Here is an 18,009-nt window from a genome sequence, read left to right as displayed (position 1 = left end):
GCATGACACTTGAAAAAAACCGTGTTTAATGCGTGATGGACCATCCAAAGCATATCCTATGGGAAACAACTATTCACACACCTCAACCTAGTGGTATTAATGCACTTGCTAAGTGGCACACCCATCCGACAGGTATTTTTTTGGATGAGTTTTGGATAGCACACATACCAACGTGTTTTTTGATGCTTGTACATTACACTTGGTGAAAAACCGTGTTTAACGTGTGATCAACCATGCAAAACATATCCGTTGGGCACAATTTGCATATGCCTCAACCCAATTGGTATTGGTGCACGTGCAAAGTGGCACATCCATACAATAGGTACTTGTTTCGATAACACACCTAGGAGTGTGTTTATTGATGGTTGTGTATAACACTTGGGGCAAATAGTATTTAATGCATGATCGACTATGCATAACATATTCAAGGAGTAAGATACTTTGTGTGCACCTCAAATTAGGTGACATTGAAGTGTGTGCAAAGTGGTGCACCCATCTGATAGGTACTTGTTTTGATAACACACCTAGCGGCATGTTTTTTTACGCTTGTGCTTGATACTAGGGGAAAACCAATGTTTAATGCATGATCATCCATGCAAAGCATATCCAATGGGCACGATGCTTGGCACGCTTCTGCATCACACTTGGGGGAAAATAGTGTTTAATGCATGATCCACTATGCAAAGTATATCCGATTGGCATAATAATTTGAACATAAATCAACCCACGTTATATTGATGCACGTGCAAATTGGTGCATCCAACTTGTTTAGATAACACACCTAGGAACGTGTTTTCTGACGGTTGTGCATAACACTTGGTGAAAAATAGTATTTAAGGCATGATTGACCATGAAATGCATAATTGATGGGCATGATACTTTTCACATACCTCAAACTAGGTGGAATTTAGGCACTTGTGAAGTGGCACGCCCATCCCATAGGTATTTATTCGAGTAGCACACCTAGGAGCGTGTTTTTTAACGGTTGTGCACGACACTTGGAGAAAAACTATGTTTAAGGATTGATCGACCATGCAAATCATATCCAATAGGCATGATACTTTTCATGCACCTCAAAATATGTTGGATTGAGGCACACACAAAGCAACATGCCCATGTGATAGGTACTTGTTCATATAACATCCCTAGGAGCGTGTTTTTTGATGGTTGTGCACAACATTTGGAAAAAAAACAGTGTTTCATGTGTGTCTACCATTGAAGGAATATTTGATGGAAACGATACTTTTCTGGTGTCTCAACCTAGGTAGTATTGACGTGCGTGCAAAGTGGCATGCCCATCTAAGAGGTATTTGGAATAACACATCTAGGAGTGTATTTTTTTATGGTTGTACATGACACTTGGGGGAAAATAGTATTTAATGCGTGATCAATCATGCAAAGCATATCCGATGGCCATAATAATTAGTACACATCTCCACCTAGGTGATCAAGAGCATGTGTTCATCAGCACAACTGAGGACCCAATTCTAGGTTGAGTTTGCCTCGACGCTGGGTCAAGGGGTGTCAGCCCCTTGCAAATTTGGGGTTTATTTCAATGCAATCTGCATGGAAATTTCATGTTGCTAGGGTTCAGTGGCCTCCAAAATTTAATTTAGGGAATAAAAAATAAGGTTGAGTGTTTAGGGTACAAAACCCAACCAAATCTTATAATTTCAAACCCAAGACATCTTGCCATTGTCACTTGCCTTGCCACTTGCCCCTTACACATGCCCCTTCCACTCCATTTGTGTATACAATTAGAATTATGGTTTTTTCACATATTATTTTTCATATCTTTAAGAAATTTGATTTGGGAGACCACTGGGACCCTAGCAACCATGTGCATCAATTTGATGCCAAAAAAACCCCTGCAAGCCCAAAATCTGACATCATGTGGCTAGAGCCCCATTTTCTGCATGATGTCGGATTTTGGGCTTGCAAGGGTTTTTTTGGGTCCCAGTGGCCTCCCGAATCAAATTTCTTAAAGATATGAAAAATCAGGGAGAGAGAGAGAGAGAGAGAGAGAGAGAGAGGGGGGGGGAGGAAGGGAGAGAGGGGAGAGAGAGAGAGAGAGATTACATGTCGATTTAGATGCTCTAGCTCGAGAGTTGGATATGCCATGACAAAATGTGACTTCCAAACTTCCACCGCTCTCCCCTACGAAGTTGATGACCAAAAGCATATCATGATGGATTCACGAGGTAAGTAGGTTATCATGCAAATGCACCAACTTTGTTTCTTCTTCCAAACAAAAGTGGTAAGGAATTAACCTAGAAAAGAAGGTGAAAGGGTAATGTGTGTGTTAAGAAAGGTGGTGGCAAGGCCGATGAGATTTTGATTAGAGTCAACAAAGGAGGAGGAAAGACTACATTTCAGTGAGATAATGTGTAGTGGATTGAGAGAGTGTTTCGAATGAAGCCTTGTCTTTAGGTGAAAGGAGGTCAAGATTTATGAAGCTCTGAAAACTAGAATTAGTAGGAGCTAACCCGGCAAGGAGGGGAGGGGAAAGGCATTGTTGAGAAGAAGGATGTCATTGCTGAGGCCAAGGAGGATGGTATAGTAATCATTCAAAGACTTTGTGCTGTTGAGATTGATAGCGGCTAGGTTTGAGGCAACTTTTTCAAGTCTGGCAAGGGGGCCATCACTTTTGCTTTGTGAAAATTTGAGAAGCTTGATCCAATCATTAAGGGAAAGCGTCCTAATGAGCAAAGGCGTGTTCTTTGCAAGAGCCTCGAGATTGTGCATTCTAATGAATGAAAAGAAATCAGGTTTTTGGAAACATGAGAGTACCGCTTAAGTCGCAGGAGAGGGAGTGGGGAGAGGAGTGTTGAGTGACTTGGACTGGAGTGTAGTATCCTAAGAGTATTTCTACAAAGATAAAAAATGAATTAGTAACAATGTTAAGAAAAACCAATTTAAAGCAAGGAGTCAAGAGGCTAAGAAGTCTTGATGACTAAAGTGTACTATGTGTAACCATCTAGAGTTGCAGGGGAAACGGACGTCTGTGGTAGACAAAACAGCAACCCCTTTTGCATAGTTAAAAGACAAGACAGTCAGGGAAAAAAGATAGAAAGAGAACATGATAGAGTAAAGGAAGTGTTTGAGTGAGTAGGTAAAACACCTATGAATTATATAAAAAAGAATGTAAGAGTTTGCCAACAATGCTTTAGCAAAAAAAAAAATTTACAAAAAAAAAAGAAAGCCGGTGAAGTCTTGGCAAGCATCTTTTTCTATTGAAGATGATAATCTGCATACCTGCCACCATCCAACAAGAAAAATGGTAAGAACCAGTTTTAGCTTAAGTTGCAAAGACAGGTGTCATAAACACTCCTCCCTTGTTATTGCGGTCACAACAAAAATTAACACTTAGCCTCAGACTAATCAAACTAGTGAGAGCCTGTGAATAAACTCTTAGGAAAATAATGGGAGAACATGCAAAAGGGAGATCAATGTGAGCATTTAAATATTCTAAGATTAAAAAAAGAGTACCTAAATATAAAAAAGGTTTTTATGAATAGAATAATCATGGGAGATTTAAAGGAAGGAGGGTGTAAAACAAATTGGGAATTTTTTTAAAGGAGAGGCAATTTATTTAAAAAACCATTCAAAGGAAAAAAATGGATTTAAAAGGATAAGGTTAGGGGAAGAGAGTTGGAAGTAATGATGTTTTGAAAAAAAGATAATTTGAAAAAGTGGTATGAATGTGTAAGACTTTTTAGTGAGGAAAGGGAGGGGAGAAATGGTAAGGTGAGTAGAATTAAAAAAGAAAAAGGAAAAAAGGAATGAAGTGGGGATTATAAGTGTAAGGACAAGCATTGAAATGATAGAAATAAACTTTTATATATAAAACTTTGAAGTATTTAGAGTATTACCTTAGGTATTAGAAAAAATATTATTAAAAAATATTTTTAAGGCTATAGCCTAATGAGAGTCATAGATAAAAAATCATTGGAAAAATAAAAAGTACGGGGGATAAAATAATAGGTGAGAGAGAGGGGGGGGAAGGGTGGGTTGATAATTAAAGATATACAGAAAGGGGAAGGGAGAAATTACAAGGTAGAAGGGTGTGAGGGGGGGTTAGAAATAGAGAAGGGAAAGTTTGCTTAAAGAGGTGGTTTAAAGAGTGCTTTAATAAGGAGAAGGGGGGGGGGGCAAAATGCACAAAATAAAAACAAGTAAAAAGTAAAGGATTAAAGGACCTAAGAGTCCATGGTGGGCGTGGAAGTGGCATCGCCGTCAAGAAGCTGAGCTCGTACAGGTATAGGAGGTATAGGATGTTCTGAGGCTTGCAGCGTGCAGTCATGGATAGCGTGAAGTAGGGCACGGGGATTAAAGAGCTAGCCACAAAGTAGAGGGGGCTGTAGCAGATGTTTGGAAGCACTGAAGCGAGGAGCAGTGGCGATGGGTGTTAATGCAGTGCGTATGTGGGCAGTGTAGTAGCACGAAGCACAGGCAGAGGTGAAGATTTTTAGATGGTTACTGTGGAGGTAGAGCCTCCTTATATAAGCCGGTGAGTAGGTAGTCAGCTGGCGGCGGTAAACACGGGATGGGCAAAAAAATAGTGGGCGGGTAGAAAAATGAGGGGAGGGGGACTTTATTGAGGGTAGGACACTAAGTTAGGCCCTTGCCAATTGGATAAGATTAACACTTATAATAGATTTGGAAGATAGGAAAAATTAGAAGAGAAAGGTTTTTGGAACAAATGTAGATTAGGAGATAAACAGAACAAAGTAAAAATCAATTATTAAATAGTAAAATAAAAAAAAGGCATTTTTTTAATGGGAATTTTGGAAAGGAGGAAGAGTAAAAAAGAAGTAAACTAAAAGGGAGAAATAATGTAAATTAAAAATTTTAAAAATGAACATTAATATAAAGGAGAAATTAAGGGATAAGAAGAAAATATATATATATATATATATATATATTATTTAAAGGAATAAGGGGGGTTTTAAGGGTAGCCAAAAAATAATAAATTGAGAAAGGAAATAGGGGAATTTAGAGGAAAATGAGAAAAAGGAAATAGGGGAAATTAAAGGAAATTATTGGAAAATAGGGGGGGTTAGGTGGGAAGACAAGGGAGCTAGGGTTTCAACAAAAGGGAGGAAGGGGTAGGAAGTGTGTGTGTGTGTGTGAAATTGATCTATGTAAGAGATTGTAATGCAGCAATAATTAAGACTAATATATAATTTAAGAAGCATGAAAACAATGAGCAACTCATTTTTAGTTTGTCATACCAATTGAAATCTGGCCACACCCCAACCCTTTTACTTCTACCTTTGGTGGTAAAATTTTTCAATCGGCCCTAAAAGAGGTGGAGAAGCCATTTACTGATCAGTGAGATGTTTTAAAGGCCGACGTCTGGGAGTCCTAGACCCTGTGAAGTTTAAGGGCTTTTAAAGACTCCCATGGAATGTAATGCATCCCTCCTTGCCCCAAAGAGATTCCCTGAGGAGTCATTCAAATTTTGACCATTGGGATTTCTTAAAATGCCAAATGGATGCCATGTAAGTAGTTAAGGTACTACAACATGTTGTATAATGAAGAGTTGCGTGTTTCATCTGAGATAAGTCCCTTGCCACTGATGAATCTTATAATTTACTTTCATTTACCCTTCATTAGCTAACTGTAACTCTCCCCCCTCTTTTTATTTGTCCTTATTATTCTTCTTTTTTATGCTTAACCCTAGTACCCACTTAACCATTTCAGCCTTCCGATGTCATATCAGTTTTAACTTAGAGGACTTTCCTAGAACCCAAAATGCAATAAACCTCTTCAGCCATAGTCCTCATTTTAGGAGTTTCTATGGTGTATTATCAGACTCCTCTGGATTTGATGACTCAAATAAAATAAAGCTCCAGATGGTGCCACAACCTTATTGGGCTCAAATAATTCCAAGAAAAGCCCTCAACAAAATATAATCCATAAAATGGATTTTGAAAGAACTTCAAAGCAAAGAAGCAAGGGAAAATGTCATGCAAAACTTTGAACTTACGAGCATGGCAAGTCAAAGACATAGTTTGATGAGAATCCAATAAAAGTTCCACTCAAATAAAATATGGGACTTCAGGAGGAGCATAAGCATACCTATCCTTACCCTACTAACACTAACACCACTAGGGTCTTACGTCAACCCTACTAACACCTTCTTCCTAATAACTTACCCCTTAGATTTTTCTTTTTCTTTTCTTCTTCCTTCTTTGAATGGTCACAAGTACTCAACTTGGCTCACTCAAACCCTGAGGTGCCAGTTCCAGAAGGATCACTCATCCATACTTAACAATTCCATAACAAGGATTCACTACATCCCTCTACTACAATGTAGCAAAAGAAGATTTAGCCCAATGCACAAGAAAGACTACTTTGCATGATCTTCATTGACAACACTTCAAAAACCATGAACTTTGCATGATCCAAAGGACTGGATTGAGATCAGGAAGGGGGGCATGTTAATTGATTGGTTAACAATATGCCACCACTGGTTAGTGATGTAATTTGATGGATAGTGGCAAGTCCATAGAGCTAGGATTGTGCCTTGAAGCCAAATAGGCCCAAGTAAACTGTAAAAGAAAGTGACACTTGCGGCAGACAGCTTGTGCTTTGCATTGCTCTCACAAGGAATAGCTTGGAGTGGAGGCTCCATCGGCATTCCTTCAAGATCCCCATGACATGTGAGCCACAGTCGAGACCACAAACTTCTTGAAGGAATATTTTTAGTTACTTCCCCATACTATTACCCTCGCATGGCTAGCATGGAGTAGTAGAATTGTTTGGATCTCCTGTTTGTATGATGGTCTAGCTTTTAGAACTTTGAGAGCATCCATGAAGGATTACTATACGTCTTGGGCTCTGAGAAGTCGTGATCCAGCATAGCTTCGAGCTTGACATATATTTTTTCGAGTTCACAACTCTTTAACTTTGCATTGTTGTCCCTGTTCAATCTATACACTGGTATATTTTTTCGAGTTCATGACTCCATGGCCCTACACTTTCTTTCCTAACGTTATGACTATATCCATGAGCTTAGTCTCAATTATAAAAGGGTATGAGTCTTGTAGCATAGTAAGCTGTCTTCTATATCTACATAGCTTATTTGTCTATAGTATGCCATTTATGGTTGGAGAGTGAGATCATAGAAACTCTAGAAGGTTCGTACAACAAATATCCACAGTGCTCAGCAACCATTTCTCATGACACCACTTAGTTGGAAAGATAGTTTCGATCTTGTTACATATTGAAGTATCAAAGCCGAGCAATGTTTCTTGGATAGAATTCTGGCTCTATATCTTCCTTCCCACATGTCCTAGGGAGGAAAGGCATTTCCTCTCCCTTCCAATGACAAGGGCTCTGGGAAAATATTGTTTACAAACCACCATTAAAATTGGTAGTTTCCATGAGTTGGATTAGACTTGGAGCAAGAGATGTTGCTTCTTGATTGATTTATTTTATTAGAGTTGATATATATGTAGAGTTAATAAGTATGGAATAATACATGGGTTATGTTAGAGACTATTTGATCCCTTCATAAGGATCATTATCTCCAAGATAAGGAGGAGAATCAAGGCCTATACTTGATTTCGGAATGTCGACCTAGCATGGGAAACTAGGGCCATAAGTACAAAACACATCCATCTATAAATATCTATGGTTAGTGCTTATAGGCATTTTAGAATTAGACTATACTACAAATGGGACCATTTTGAAAAAAAAAACGCTCATTTGACCTACAAAAATATACATTGGATTAGAAGGAAATGAAGATCCCATATCTTCAGGGTTCCTTATAGTCCCTTTGAACTTATTTGGAATTTATATATTTATTTATTTCCTTAATTTTGGGATTATTCATGGTTATAGGAGATGGGATTATTACATCGAATTATTTACTTTATATAGGTATCAAGTTATAGAGGATCATTAACTATATTCATAATACAGCAGCATATAACTTATAGCTTTTACAAGAAGGAGTAGATTAAGAAAGAGAATTGTATGAAAGAAAATTTTGAAACATATTAAAACGTTGGGCTCTAATTTCCATGGCAGCCATTGACCATGATCTTTGGTATGTTCCATATAATACTTTCCTTATTATTGCCGCCCTTTTGCCATGGAAATGTAAAGAGACTTTTGGGCTATTTATTATGAAATTTAATTAATCTATTGTAGGATCATTAGATAGGATTAGTCCTTGGTATATTTTGGGGATTTCTAAATATATGATCTTGGGCAAAGGAATTAGAAAAATTCCTAAGTATATGATCTTGTGATTTCTTTGAAGTATTAGAAAAATTTCATGTGTGAGGAAATGTTATTATGGTCTTGTTCTCCTTTAACTTCTCATGCATCTTACATCTTTGCTTTATGCCATTCTCTAAGCCTTTGGACATGATGATTAAACAGGGTATAGTAGTCTTGGTTATTAGGATTGCAAGGGCTGGCATTGGAGTTTTATAACCTTGTTTAGATGAGGACAAATGTCCATGGAGATTTAGCACTTCGATGGCTAGAGTAATTGCTTAACACTATGGATTCCTTGGTTTTTTCACTCTATGTTCACACTGAGGAGTCCTTGGTTTTCTCACTCTATATGGCAATTTATGGAAGTAAATTTAATGTTTTATAGGAATAAAGGAATTTTCATTATTTTTTGAAGTATGGTAATAGGTACCTTTATGCATGTACTACTTCATTACTTTCCTTAGACTTGAAGTGGGTTTTAATTAATGAAATAAGAGTTTTTTTCCATGACTATGAAATACTTTTTATGAAGCTCATTTCCATTCATTCCCTTGGGGATTCCACTAACATTTCTTAAGTATTCCATTTACCTTGGAAATTAAACCTCTTACTATTTTTAGAATATTAGAATACAGAAATTGATTAATGAATCTCACTATTTTTTATTGTAACATTGATTATTTATTTTTGCCAACCTTTAATTATAATTGGAATGTCATAATGCTAATCTAGATAGGGTGCCATGGATAACAATGGTGTGCTGGCATTGAGCCTATCTTCCACAACATGAATGAGATGTTTTAACTTTCATTGTGTTGTGATGGCACCAAGTGAGTTAGCATACCCCTCCATCAGATTTGCATTATTAGATATTTGGCATGATTTGATTCTGACTTACCAACCCAACAGCATAGCTCTAATCTGGCCTGGTAATAGTCATATAAATCAGACTTCCTACTATGCGTCTGTACATAGTAGGGTCTTCCAGAAGCTCACCTGCATCTGCGCTTAGCTTCACATTCTGCTCCAAAGGAACTGAAATAGGCTTACAGCCTGTCGTCCCATATTTGGACAGCATGTCCAATCCATACTGCCTCTGTAAGAGCCATATTCCACTTGTGGATCTAATCAACTCAATGCTCGAGAAGTAACGCAGCTCTCCCAAATCCTTCATCTCAAACTTCTGCTTCAATAGCATTTTCACATGAAGGATATCTTCATCACTATCACCTGTGATGATCAAATCATCAACATAAATGACAAGCAGCATAATGCCTTTCTCTGTTTTTCTCACATAAAAGGAGAAATCTGCCTTGGAAATCTGAAAGCCAATAGTGACAAGATACTATCCTATCTTGTTAGACCATGCTCTGGGTGCTTGTTGCTTCAAGCCATACAAGGCTTTCTTTAACCCACAAACAAACTCAGGATGAACAGCATGAACATAACCTGGTAGCTGCTCCATATAGACCTCTTCTTGCAAATCACCATGCAAGAAAGCATTCTTTACATCCATCTGATGTAAAGACCATCCCTTTGATGCAACCATAGCAATGACTGCTCTTACGGTTGCCATCCTTGCAACTGAACTAAATGTTTCTTTATAATCAATGCCATATGTCTGTGCATACCCCTTGACAACTAATCTTGCCTTGTATCTGCTCACAGAACCATCTGCATTGTGCTTCACCTTATAAACCCACTTGTAGCCAATTGCATTCTTGTCTTTAGGCAAAGGCACCAATTCCCATGTAGCATTTGCTCTCAAGGCATCCATTTCTTCATCCATGGCTTTCTCCCATTTTTCTTTTCCCATGGCTTGCTCAAAAGAAGTGGGTTTTAGTTCTTGTATCAGTTTGACCATATAGGCATAGTGAATGGCTGTAAATCCATCATATTTTAGCCTATCCATAGGATACTTAACTCTGGTAGACCTGCACAAATAGGCTCACTACCAGGTGCTCTCAAAACATCCCTTGTCTTCCTTACTCTAGGTGTAACAATAGAAGGAATACCCAACTCATCATCAAGGCTCTATTCTGAGCCACTGGATTCACCATCCACATAAGAGTTCACGACTTGCATTCACATCAACCATGGGCTGATCTACTTTCTCTTTTCCCTTTCGTGATACTTGCATACCACTATCTGCATTGCTTTGAGGAGATTCTCCTGATCTCAATCTGCTTGTCCATGGCAAAGTATGTGAACCATTGCTAGAGGACACTATAGGTCCACTAATATTTTGTGATTGCTACTGTGAATTCTGTATAGCATTACCATTTTGTGCATCTACATCATCAATCACATTTACTGGTTTATACCAGCTACTCATCTCATCAAAAACAACATCTCTGCTCACTGTAAACTTACAAGTAGAAGGGTTATAGCATCTATACCCTTTCTGCTACAGAGAATAACCAATAAAGATGCACTTCTCAGCTTTTGGATCCAACTTGGATCCCAACTCATCTGGCACATGAACATAGGCAATGCAACCAAAAACTTTCAAATGAGAAATATTACTAGTATACCTCTCCTCTGGCGTCATGCCATGTATTGCTGCAGTGGGACTCCTGTTCATTATGTAGACTGCTGTAGCAACTACTTCAGCCCAAAAATAATTTGGCAGGTCTTTTTCGTTGAGCATGGCACGAGATACCTCTCCAATATGCCTGTTTTTCCTTTCTGCAAGTCCATTTTGCTGTGGGGTATGACTACAAGAATATTGCTGCTTTATGCAATGCTCCTGCAGGAATCTTGCAAACTCATTTGAGAGGTACTCTCCCCCTCCATCTGACCTTAGGCATTTTATTTGCAGGCTTGTTTCTTTCTCAACCATAGCTTTAAAAGCTTTGAAATGCACAAACACCTCACTTTTCTTTTTCATAAAATACACCCAAACTTTTTTGCTATAGTCATCAATAAAAGTGACAAAATAATGACAGCCTCCAATAAATGCAGCTTTAGTAGTCCACACATCAGAGTGGATTAATTCGAATGGTTTCTTACTCTCTTGAACATGTCTAGGAAATGGTTTCCTTGCCTGTTTTCCAAATTGACAGGCTTCACATACCTTATGCATTTTTGTAACCTTGAACTTAGGTAATCCTGCAACAATATTTCGGGCCTGCATTAATTTAAGTCGCTGTACATTAACATGACCAATGTGTTTATGCCAAATATCAATATCTGCAACTACACCGGTCCCATGTGCAAACATTGTTGCACTCAATTTAGGCATGTCTGCATCCAGCGTAAACATCCTACCCTTCTTCTTCCCTTTTGCTATCAAGCGACCTTTATTTTTCATATCCTCAACAAAGCATCCATGAGGATTAAATCTGACCTGCAAGCCCTACTCAACCATTTGACCAACAGAAACCAGGTTCTTGGTGATATTTAGGACATGAAATACATCAGACAGGTATTTCTTTTTCCCATCCTGCATAGACAAAGGAATTTTACCAATCTGCACAATAGGATGTGCAATATCATCACCAGTCTCCACAAATCCTGGTCTTTCCATTTTCCTTGCATCCTGCATCCATTCTGCATGACCTATCATGTGGTTTGACGCACCTGAGTCAACATACCACACATCATTGCTTTCTTCTGCACTTGTCACAGAATTAGTCATGTGCTGCACCATAAACAAATGCTCATTTCTGTCATCACCCTATCTACTAGAGGATGCATAATTGCCTTGCTACAATTTTCCATTCATGATGTCATTCTACTTTTTATAGCAGTCTTTAACCATATGACCCATTTTACCACAGTAGTAGCATTCAACATTACTTTTTGCATTTTGGCCTCTCTGCCATCCTCCACGACCTCTTTGGCTCCCCCTGCCTCTAAAGTTACCACGTCCTCCTCCATAGGACTGGTTTTCTTGAATTTTTTGCATATTCTGATTTCTGCCATGGCCTCCAGATTGGCCTGCTCTACCTCTGCCTCTACCTCTTCCAGCATTTGAGTAAAAGATAGTTTCTTTTGAAGTTCCGCTTGAAGAAGATGCACGACCATTTCTCTGCTCTTTAGAAATTAGAAGAGCAATCAACTCCTCAAAATCAGGAAAATTCTCATGGATAGCAATGGATGTACGGAATTAAGCATAATCCTTTCCTAGACCATTAAAGGTCACAGAAACTAAATCATCATCTTCCACTGGCGACCCAATAGAAGCAAGTGCATCTGCAATCTTCTTCACCTTCATGTGGTAGTCATTGATGCTCATATTTTCTCTCTGCACATTATGCAACTCTTGCTTGATGAGCTGCATTTTCCTGGTTTGCGTATTTGTGCTATACATTTTTGTCAAAGCATCCCATGCCTCCTTCGGCGTGCTTGCATCCTGAATGTGCACAATCATAGAATTTGAAATACTGATAGACAGCCAGTACATAACTTTTCTGGCTCTCTCATGCCATCCTTAAATGCCTGCAACTCCTGTTGATTGGGAACATTAGGAATAACTGGTTCTTGTTCAGCTCCAGTAATGAACTCCCAATAGCCTTTTCCCTTAAGGAAATTCGTCATTCTAAACTTCCATGCTGGGAAGTTGTTCTTGTCAAGCTTTTCAGTGACTATCTGTGAAAGAGCATCAGACGCCATTATAGAACACTACAAAAATATTCTGTCACTGCAAAAAACACAACTTCTGCCTCACAAGGGCAAATTTGCAAACCTGACGAAAGTGGTATTTGACCAATAGTCACTTCCTAGTGACGATTTTGCATCAACAGGCAATAAGAATGATTCTGTCACTCCCAATATCTCTGCGCATAGGCATACGATGCAATTTTTGCGTCAACTTTTCACCGACTTGCGGAACACTGGTCGCACAGCAAAAACAGGGCACTTTTTTGAGTTCCTGTGGAAAACGTCCGCCGCACTACGAAGGGCATCCCAATCTGAGACAGTGCACTCTTGCACTTTCAAGCTGTGCTACCTACAGAGATTTGCTCCCAAACTCGAAAAAGGAAAGCAACACCATGAACTTCTTACCCCCGCTCTTCTCACCCCCGCTCTTCTCCTCAATACTTGCTTTTTATGATTAGCATATGGCATTTCCTCCTCTTGCGGGGTTTGGACTTGTAGCAACCCATCAACCTAATCTCCCACCATGTTTGTGCTCAGGTCGATTGGATTTAGGTCTAGGAAATTTGGAGGTCCGGTGTAGGTCGATTGAGTGGTCACAGCAAGGAGGCAAATGACAATACGTAATTGTAGAGGCTAGAACCCGTGAGAGTCTTCAAAGGTCACAACCATGTGCACTATGAGTCTCCAAGCTGCCATGTACGGTTGCATGCAGAGACGACCAATCAAACAAGTTGATTGCATGGGCCAATCCCATTGCTTTATTTGCACCACCTAGCCAATCTCGTGAGGCTACTAGAAGGTTAGAGCAGTAGATGCCTCCCCATGAGGACGAGCTATCAAAGCTCTAAGCCAACATCTTCTTGTGCCGGTGTTCCTTACCATGTCCTTGATTTGTTTGGATATTGACTATGGGTTGACAATGGAGGGAGTTTCCTCCATAAACTTCTTACCCCCGCTCTTCTCCTCAATACCTGCTTTTTATGATTAGCATATGGCATTTCCTCCTCTTGCGGGGTTCGGACTTGTAGTAGCCCATCAACCTAATCTCCCACCATGTTTGTGCTTAGGTCGGTTGGATTTAGGTCTAGGAAATTTGGAGGTCCGGTGTGCAATTGTGCCTCTTTCGCATGCTTGCCTCTATTTGGATGAGCTGCTGAGGCCTTACCCTCATTGCTCTTCTTATGACGTCTTTTCGGAGTTCTCATATCTCCCTTCCATGCACACGCACCCTGATCTGATTTGTGTTTCTTGCGTGTTGGATGCTGGGTTTGATTGATCCCTATCCCATGTAGTTGTTCACCTCTTTTCGAGAGTGGCGTTAGTAGGGCACTCCTTTCCAGATGATAATTGTAATATCATGGTGGTGATATGGAATTAGATGAGTGAAAAAAAAATCAATATTTTCTTACCGATGGATTTTTTGCCTTTGAAAGTTGAACTCTTTTATTGAATTTGAGCCGATCGACATCCAAGGAAGGGGCACGGCAAACCCCCATTTTGAGGTAAAGTTGAGAACCTGCACAAATGTATGGGGGCGAATCATCGTCTAGTTATCCTTAGGACAATAAGCATTGCCTACTTGACTCTAGGGACTTTGTTAGGTTTTGAAAGCTTGACATGATTGTAGCACAACGAATGTGTGACATGGACCTTTATAAAAAGTGGGATTGTATCGAAGCAAATCTAGTGGTTTCATTAAGAAGAGCATCCCACACCTCAAGGTTTGCCTTAAAGGGCATCTTATTGATAGCAGATTCTTCCAAGTTCAAAAGGAAACACCCCTTAAAGGGTGGAGTATGGATTTCGAAATAAACATGTTGCTGTGTGAGTGCAAGGTGATGGTGCATGAGGTGTGAATTCAATTAGTATGGTGTCGCACAATGGTCGACATGGTGACATGTGGCCAAGGTACTGGTGATAAGGTTGCTGTTTGAGTTTATATCATGGAAAAGGTGCTCTTAGAACACAGGAACCTAGGAATGCTAACTAATTGAAGCCCATGAACAATGTCAATTGGTACATAATGGTTTTCATGGCAATATGTGGCCAATATATTGGCGATGTGGCTGATGTTTGAGTTCATATTGTGGTGAAGTAATGCTAACTGATTGTAGTGCCATAAACGCCGTGCCGTTCGTTGCTCCAGCTTGTGGCTATACAACCAAGGCAATGAGCCTTGTATGAGGAGAGGCTGTTGTAGATTTGGCAAAAGGTTTGGCCTTGCAAGTGCAAACTTGCTAGACCGCATGGCACACCTGGACGCTGGATGTGGCAAATACTTCTCGTCCACGTAAGCTCGCAATGGATGCCAGCGTGGCTACGTACAAGGGCTCGAGGGTCAGGAATGGTTGACCGGATGTGGCAATGCATAGAGCCCGTTGATGTGGCGGCCTGCATACGTGGAGGCTGATGTGGCAATAGTGCACGTCCACCTCATGCCAGCGTGGCGGTCTACGTGGCAGCCGGCCAGGGAATCGTCGTCGGCATACAACGCCATAGCCACAGCTCGCAAGCTCTTCTTCTCCATCGCCATAGCCACAGCTCGCAAGCTCTCCATCAACAGAAATCTGTACCTCTGTAGCTTCCCCTTCGATTTCCTTCTCACCCATCGCTCACTCGCTGGCTCTCCCCCCCCCTTCCCCTCGCCTCACTCCATGAGGCGAGGCAAAGGGGACCTCCCCTTCCTCGGCTGGCGCAGATTCTTTCATCTTCTCCTCGCCGCTGTCTTGCTCTGTCTCGTCTCCATCTCCTTCGAAGTGCCCAAGCTCCTTCACTCCAGCCTTGTCCCTTACTCCGCGCTCTTAGACGGCATTGATCCCAACCCTTTCGGTGGTCGAAAATCTAGCGTTGAGCTTCCGGAAAGCAGTCTGCGCAAAGGTGCAGAGTTTTTAACGACACGAACCACTCTGGGCGAAGACGCAGAGTCCAGGTCCGGCGATAGTATTGGAGCGGGGGGATTGCGGACGCGACTTGAGGAGGCCACGAACAATCGATTGGCCGACAGTCAAATTTTTGATGCGCCTAATAGGCCTAAAGGGTTTCCGTTAAGCTATGGGCGGCAATGGGAGCGGATCTCACTTGGAAAAGTTAGAGGATATGGTAGGATTCCGAAGAGGATACGAGAATCAAAGAACGGAACACAGGACCTTTCTGGTTTACAGAAATTGGCAAATGAGGCTTGGGAAGCAGGTTCCAGAGTATGGTCGGGTTTAAAAAACAGCTCTGTCTTAGCGAATCAAAGCCTTTCAGCAAAGGACGATTGCCCTCAGTCGATCTTTTTGTCTCAAGAAGAATTGCATAGCCTCAGCAATGTAGCACTTTTACCATGCGGTCTTATGCTAGGCTCTTCCATAACAGTTGTAGGAAGGCCCCTACCTGCACATCTAGAACAGATTTCAAAACTTTACAGACTGAAGGGACGACCATCGACAGCTATGGTGTCTCAGTTCATGATGGAATTACAGGGTCTTAACGTGGTGGACGGTGAGGACCCTCCCCGAATTTTGCACGTAAACCCCAGGTTGAAAGGCGATTGGAGCGGAAAGTCTGTCTTCGAAGTGAACACATGTTATCGGGGCCAATGGGGCGTCGCTCAACGCTGCAGTGGGTTGGAATCTCAGTACGACGACGAGACAGGTAAGGGTGGAAGCTAATACGGTCATCGATTGTTGAAGTACTAGTTGGGTTATGTAGGGAAAATTTGAGGTTCACCAGAATGGGCAGTTGAGGGAATCGCATTTTGAAAGTTAACACTCTCTGTAACCGTCGATATCAAGAACCAGCAGCAACGGATGCCTGTTGGGTGCTTTTTTTTTTTGCAAAAAGGCCTGTTGGGTGCTTAGGCTTTTGGTATTGATGCTTTTGGGTTTTCCTCCTTTCCTTGCATTTAGGGTGCAGCCATTACCCGTGCTTTGAATCTAGAAATTATAGGGAAATTATCATATTGCGTTTCATTTTTATTGAAGAAGTGACTGTCTTGTTTATTTTGCTTTTGATGTCACCAGTTGATGGCCTACCAAGATGTGAAAAGTGGAGTCGTAATGATGAGAAGAGCTCTAATGAGGGTAAGTCAACAAGCTGGCTGGATAAGTTGATGGGACACACAGAAAAGCCTAGTGTGGAATGGCAGTATCCATTTGTGGAGAATCAGACGTTTGTTTTCACTATCAGAGCCGGGTTGGAAGGGTATCATATGAGCGTGGATGGGCGGCATGTAGCTTCCTCCCTATATAGAACGGTACGTTATTTTGCAATACGTAAGTCTGCACATGTACCTCTGGCAGTCATTACATGGTAGAAAGGGACAGCCGTTGGCTGTGGGAGCCTCGCACATTGCTATAAAGTATAATCTGCAGCAATGTAGCTCAAGTTTTGCATGTGAAAAATCTGTACGGCAGGCCAGTTTAATGCTTTTTAAGGCAAACAACCTAAATTAGCCATTTCGTCCTTGTCTGCAATCCGCTGTGTAGGTTAATCGTTTCCAAGATACACCTGAAGTAAGGGACTTCTGATCAATTCATCATCATTGATCTTGAGTTTTGCTTATAGAGCGCAAGGGGCAGAGAGAGAGAGAGAGAGGCGCAAAAGAGTACATAAAGAACTAAGGGAGGGCCTAAGTGCTTCTCCGATCTGCTGCAAAAATCGTAAAGTGCAATAGAACATGGGAATCAGCTGTAATATATCCACCAAGTTAGAGTTTACTGAAGGATGTAGCAGGGAGATTGCAAGCATGTGGTGACATCCTCGAGGTAGGTCTGAACTACAGTCTACGATGTGCATTGTGACTTGCCTAGAGGTCCGCTTGCTGTGTAGAGTGGGAGGACCTAAAGCATCTGATCTCCCCATCTGGTCATGATCTGACCATTGGACAGATAGATCTCATAGATTTCAACGCCAAGGAGTCCTGAGCCTTTCCTAAAAAGCAATATTGCTGCCCTCTGATTGTTGGCAGAGTTTGGTCAATTCCCCACCTGTGAGCCTCCACATGTAGAGGACGTAAGTGCAAGGGAATGAGATGACTGCCTCAGGAAAAGGAAGCCACATGGGCAGCATCGTTGCTGCCATGTAGACATGACTATGGCACGCCACGTGGGCAGTATGACAGGCTGCTACATGGGCAGTATAGCACATATCCTCCTTGTATTACGTTGCAGCCCCTGATCAGGG

General features: G+C 40.9%; 1 protein-coding gene across 1 annotated transcript in view; it reads left to right on the top strand.

Moving 5' to 3' along the window:
- The first annotated feature begins 15,351 nt into the window (after positions 1 to 15,351).
- LOC147881882 (hydroxyproline O-galactosyltransferase GALT6-like) overlaps positions 15,352 to 18,009 on the top strand; it is a 34,410-nt gene continuing 31,752 nt past the window's right edge. The window contains exons 1-2 of the mRNA XM_087401376.1: positions 15,352 to 16,479; positions 16,848 to 17,080. Coding sequence (XP_087257502.1) covers positions 15,498 to 16,479; positions 16,848 to 17,080 — 1,215 coding nt within the window. The 5' untranslated portion in view covers positions 15,352 to 15,497. The remainder of the gene's footprint in view (positions 16,480 to 16,847; positions 17,081 to 18,009) is intronic.

The sequence above is a fragment of the Dipteris shenzhenensis genome, chromosome 30, assembly GCF_047967505.1.
Source record: "Dipteris shenzhenensis isolate YYH24624 ecotype China chromosome 30, Dip_SZ_1.0, whole genome shotgun sequence".
NCBI classification, from domain to species: Eukaryota; Viridiplantae; Streptophyta; class Polypodiopsida; order Gleicheniales; family Dipteridaceae; genus Dipteris; species Dipteris shenzhenensis.
Note: the sequence above shows the minus strand (reverse complement) of the source record. Positions and strands in the feature narration are given on the sequence as shown.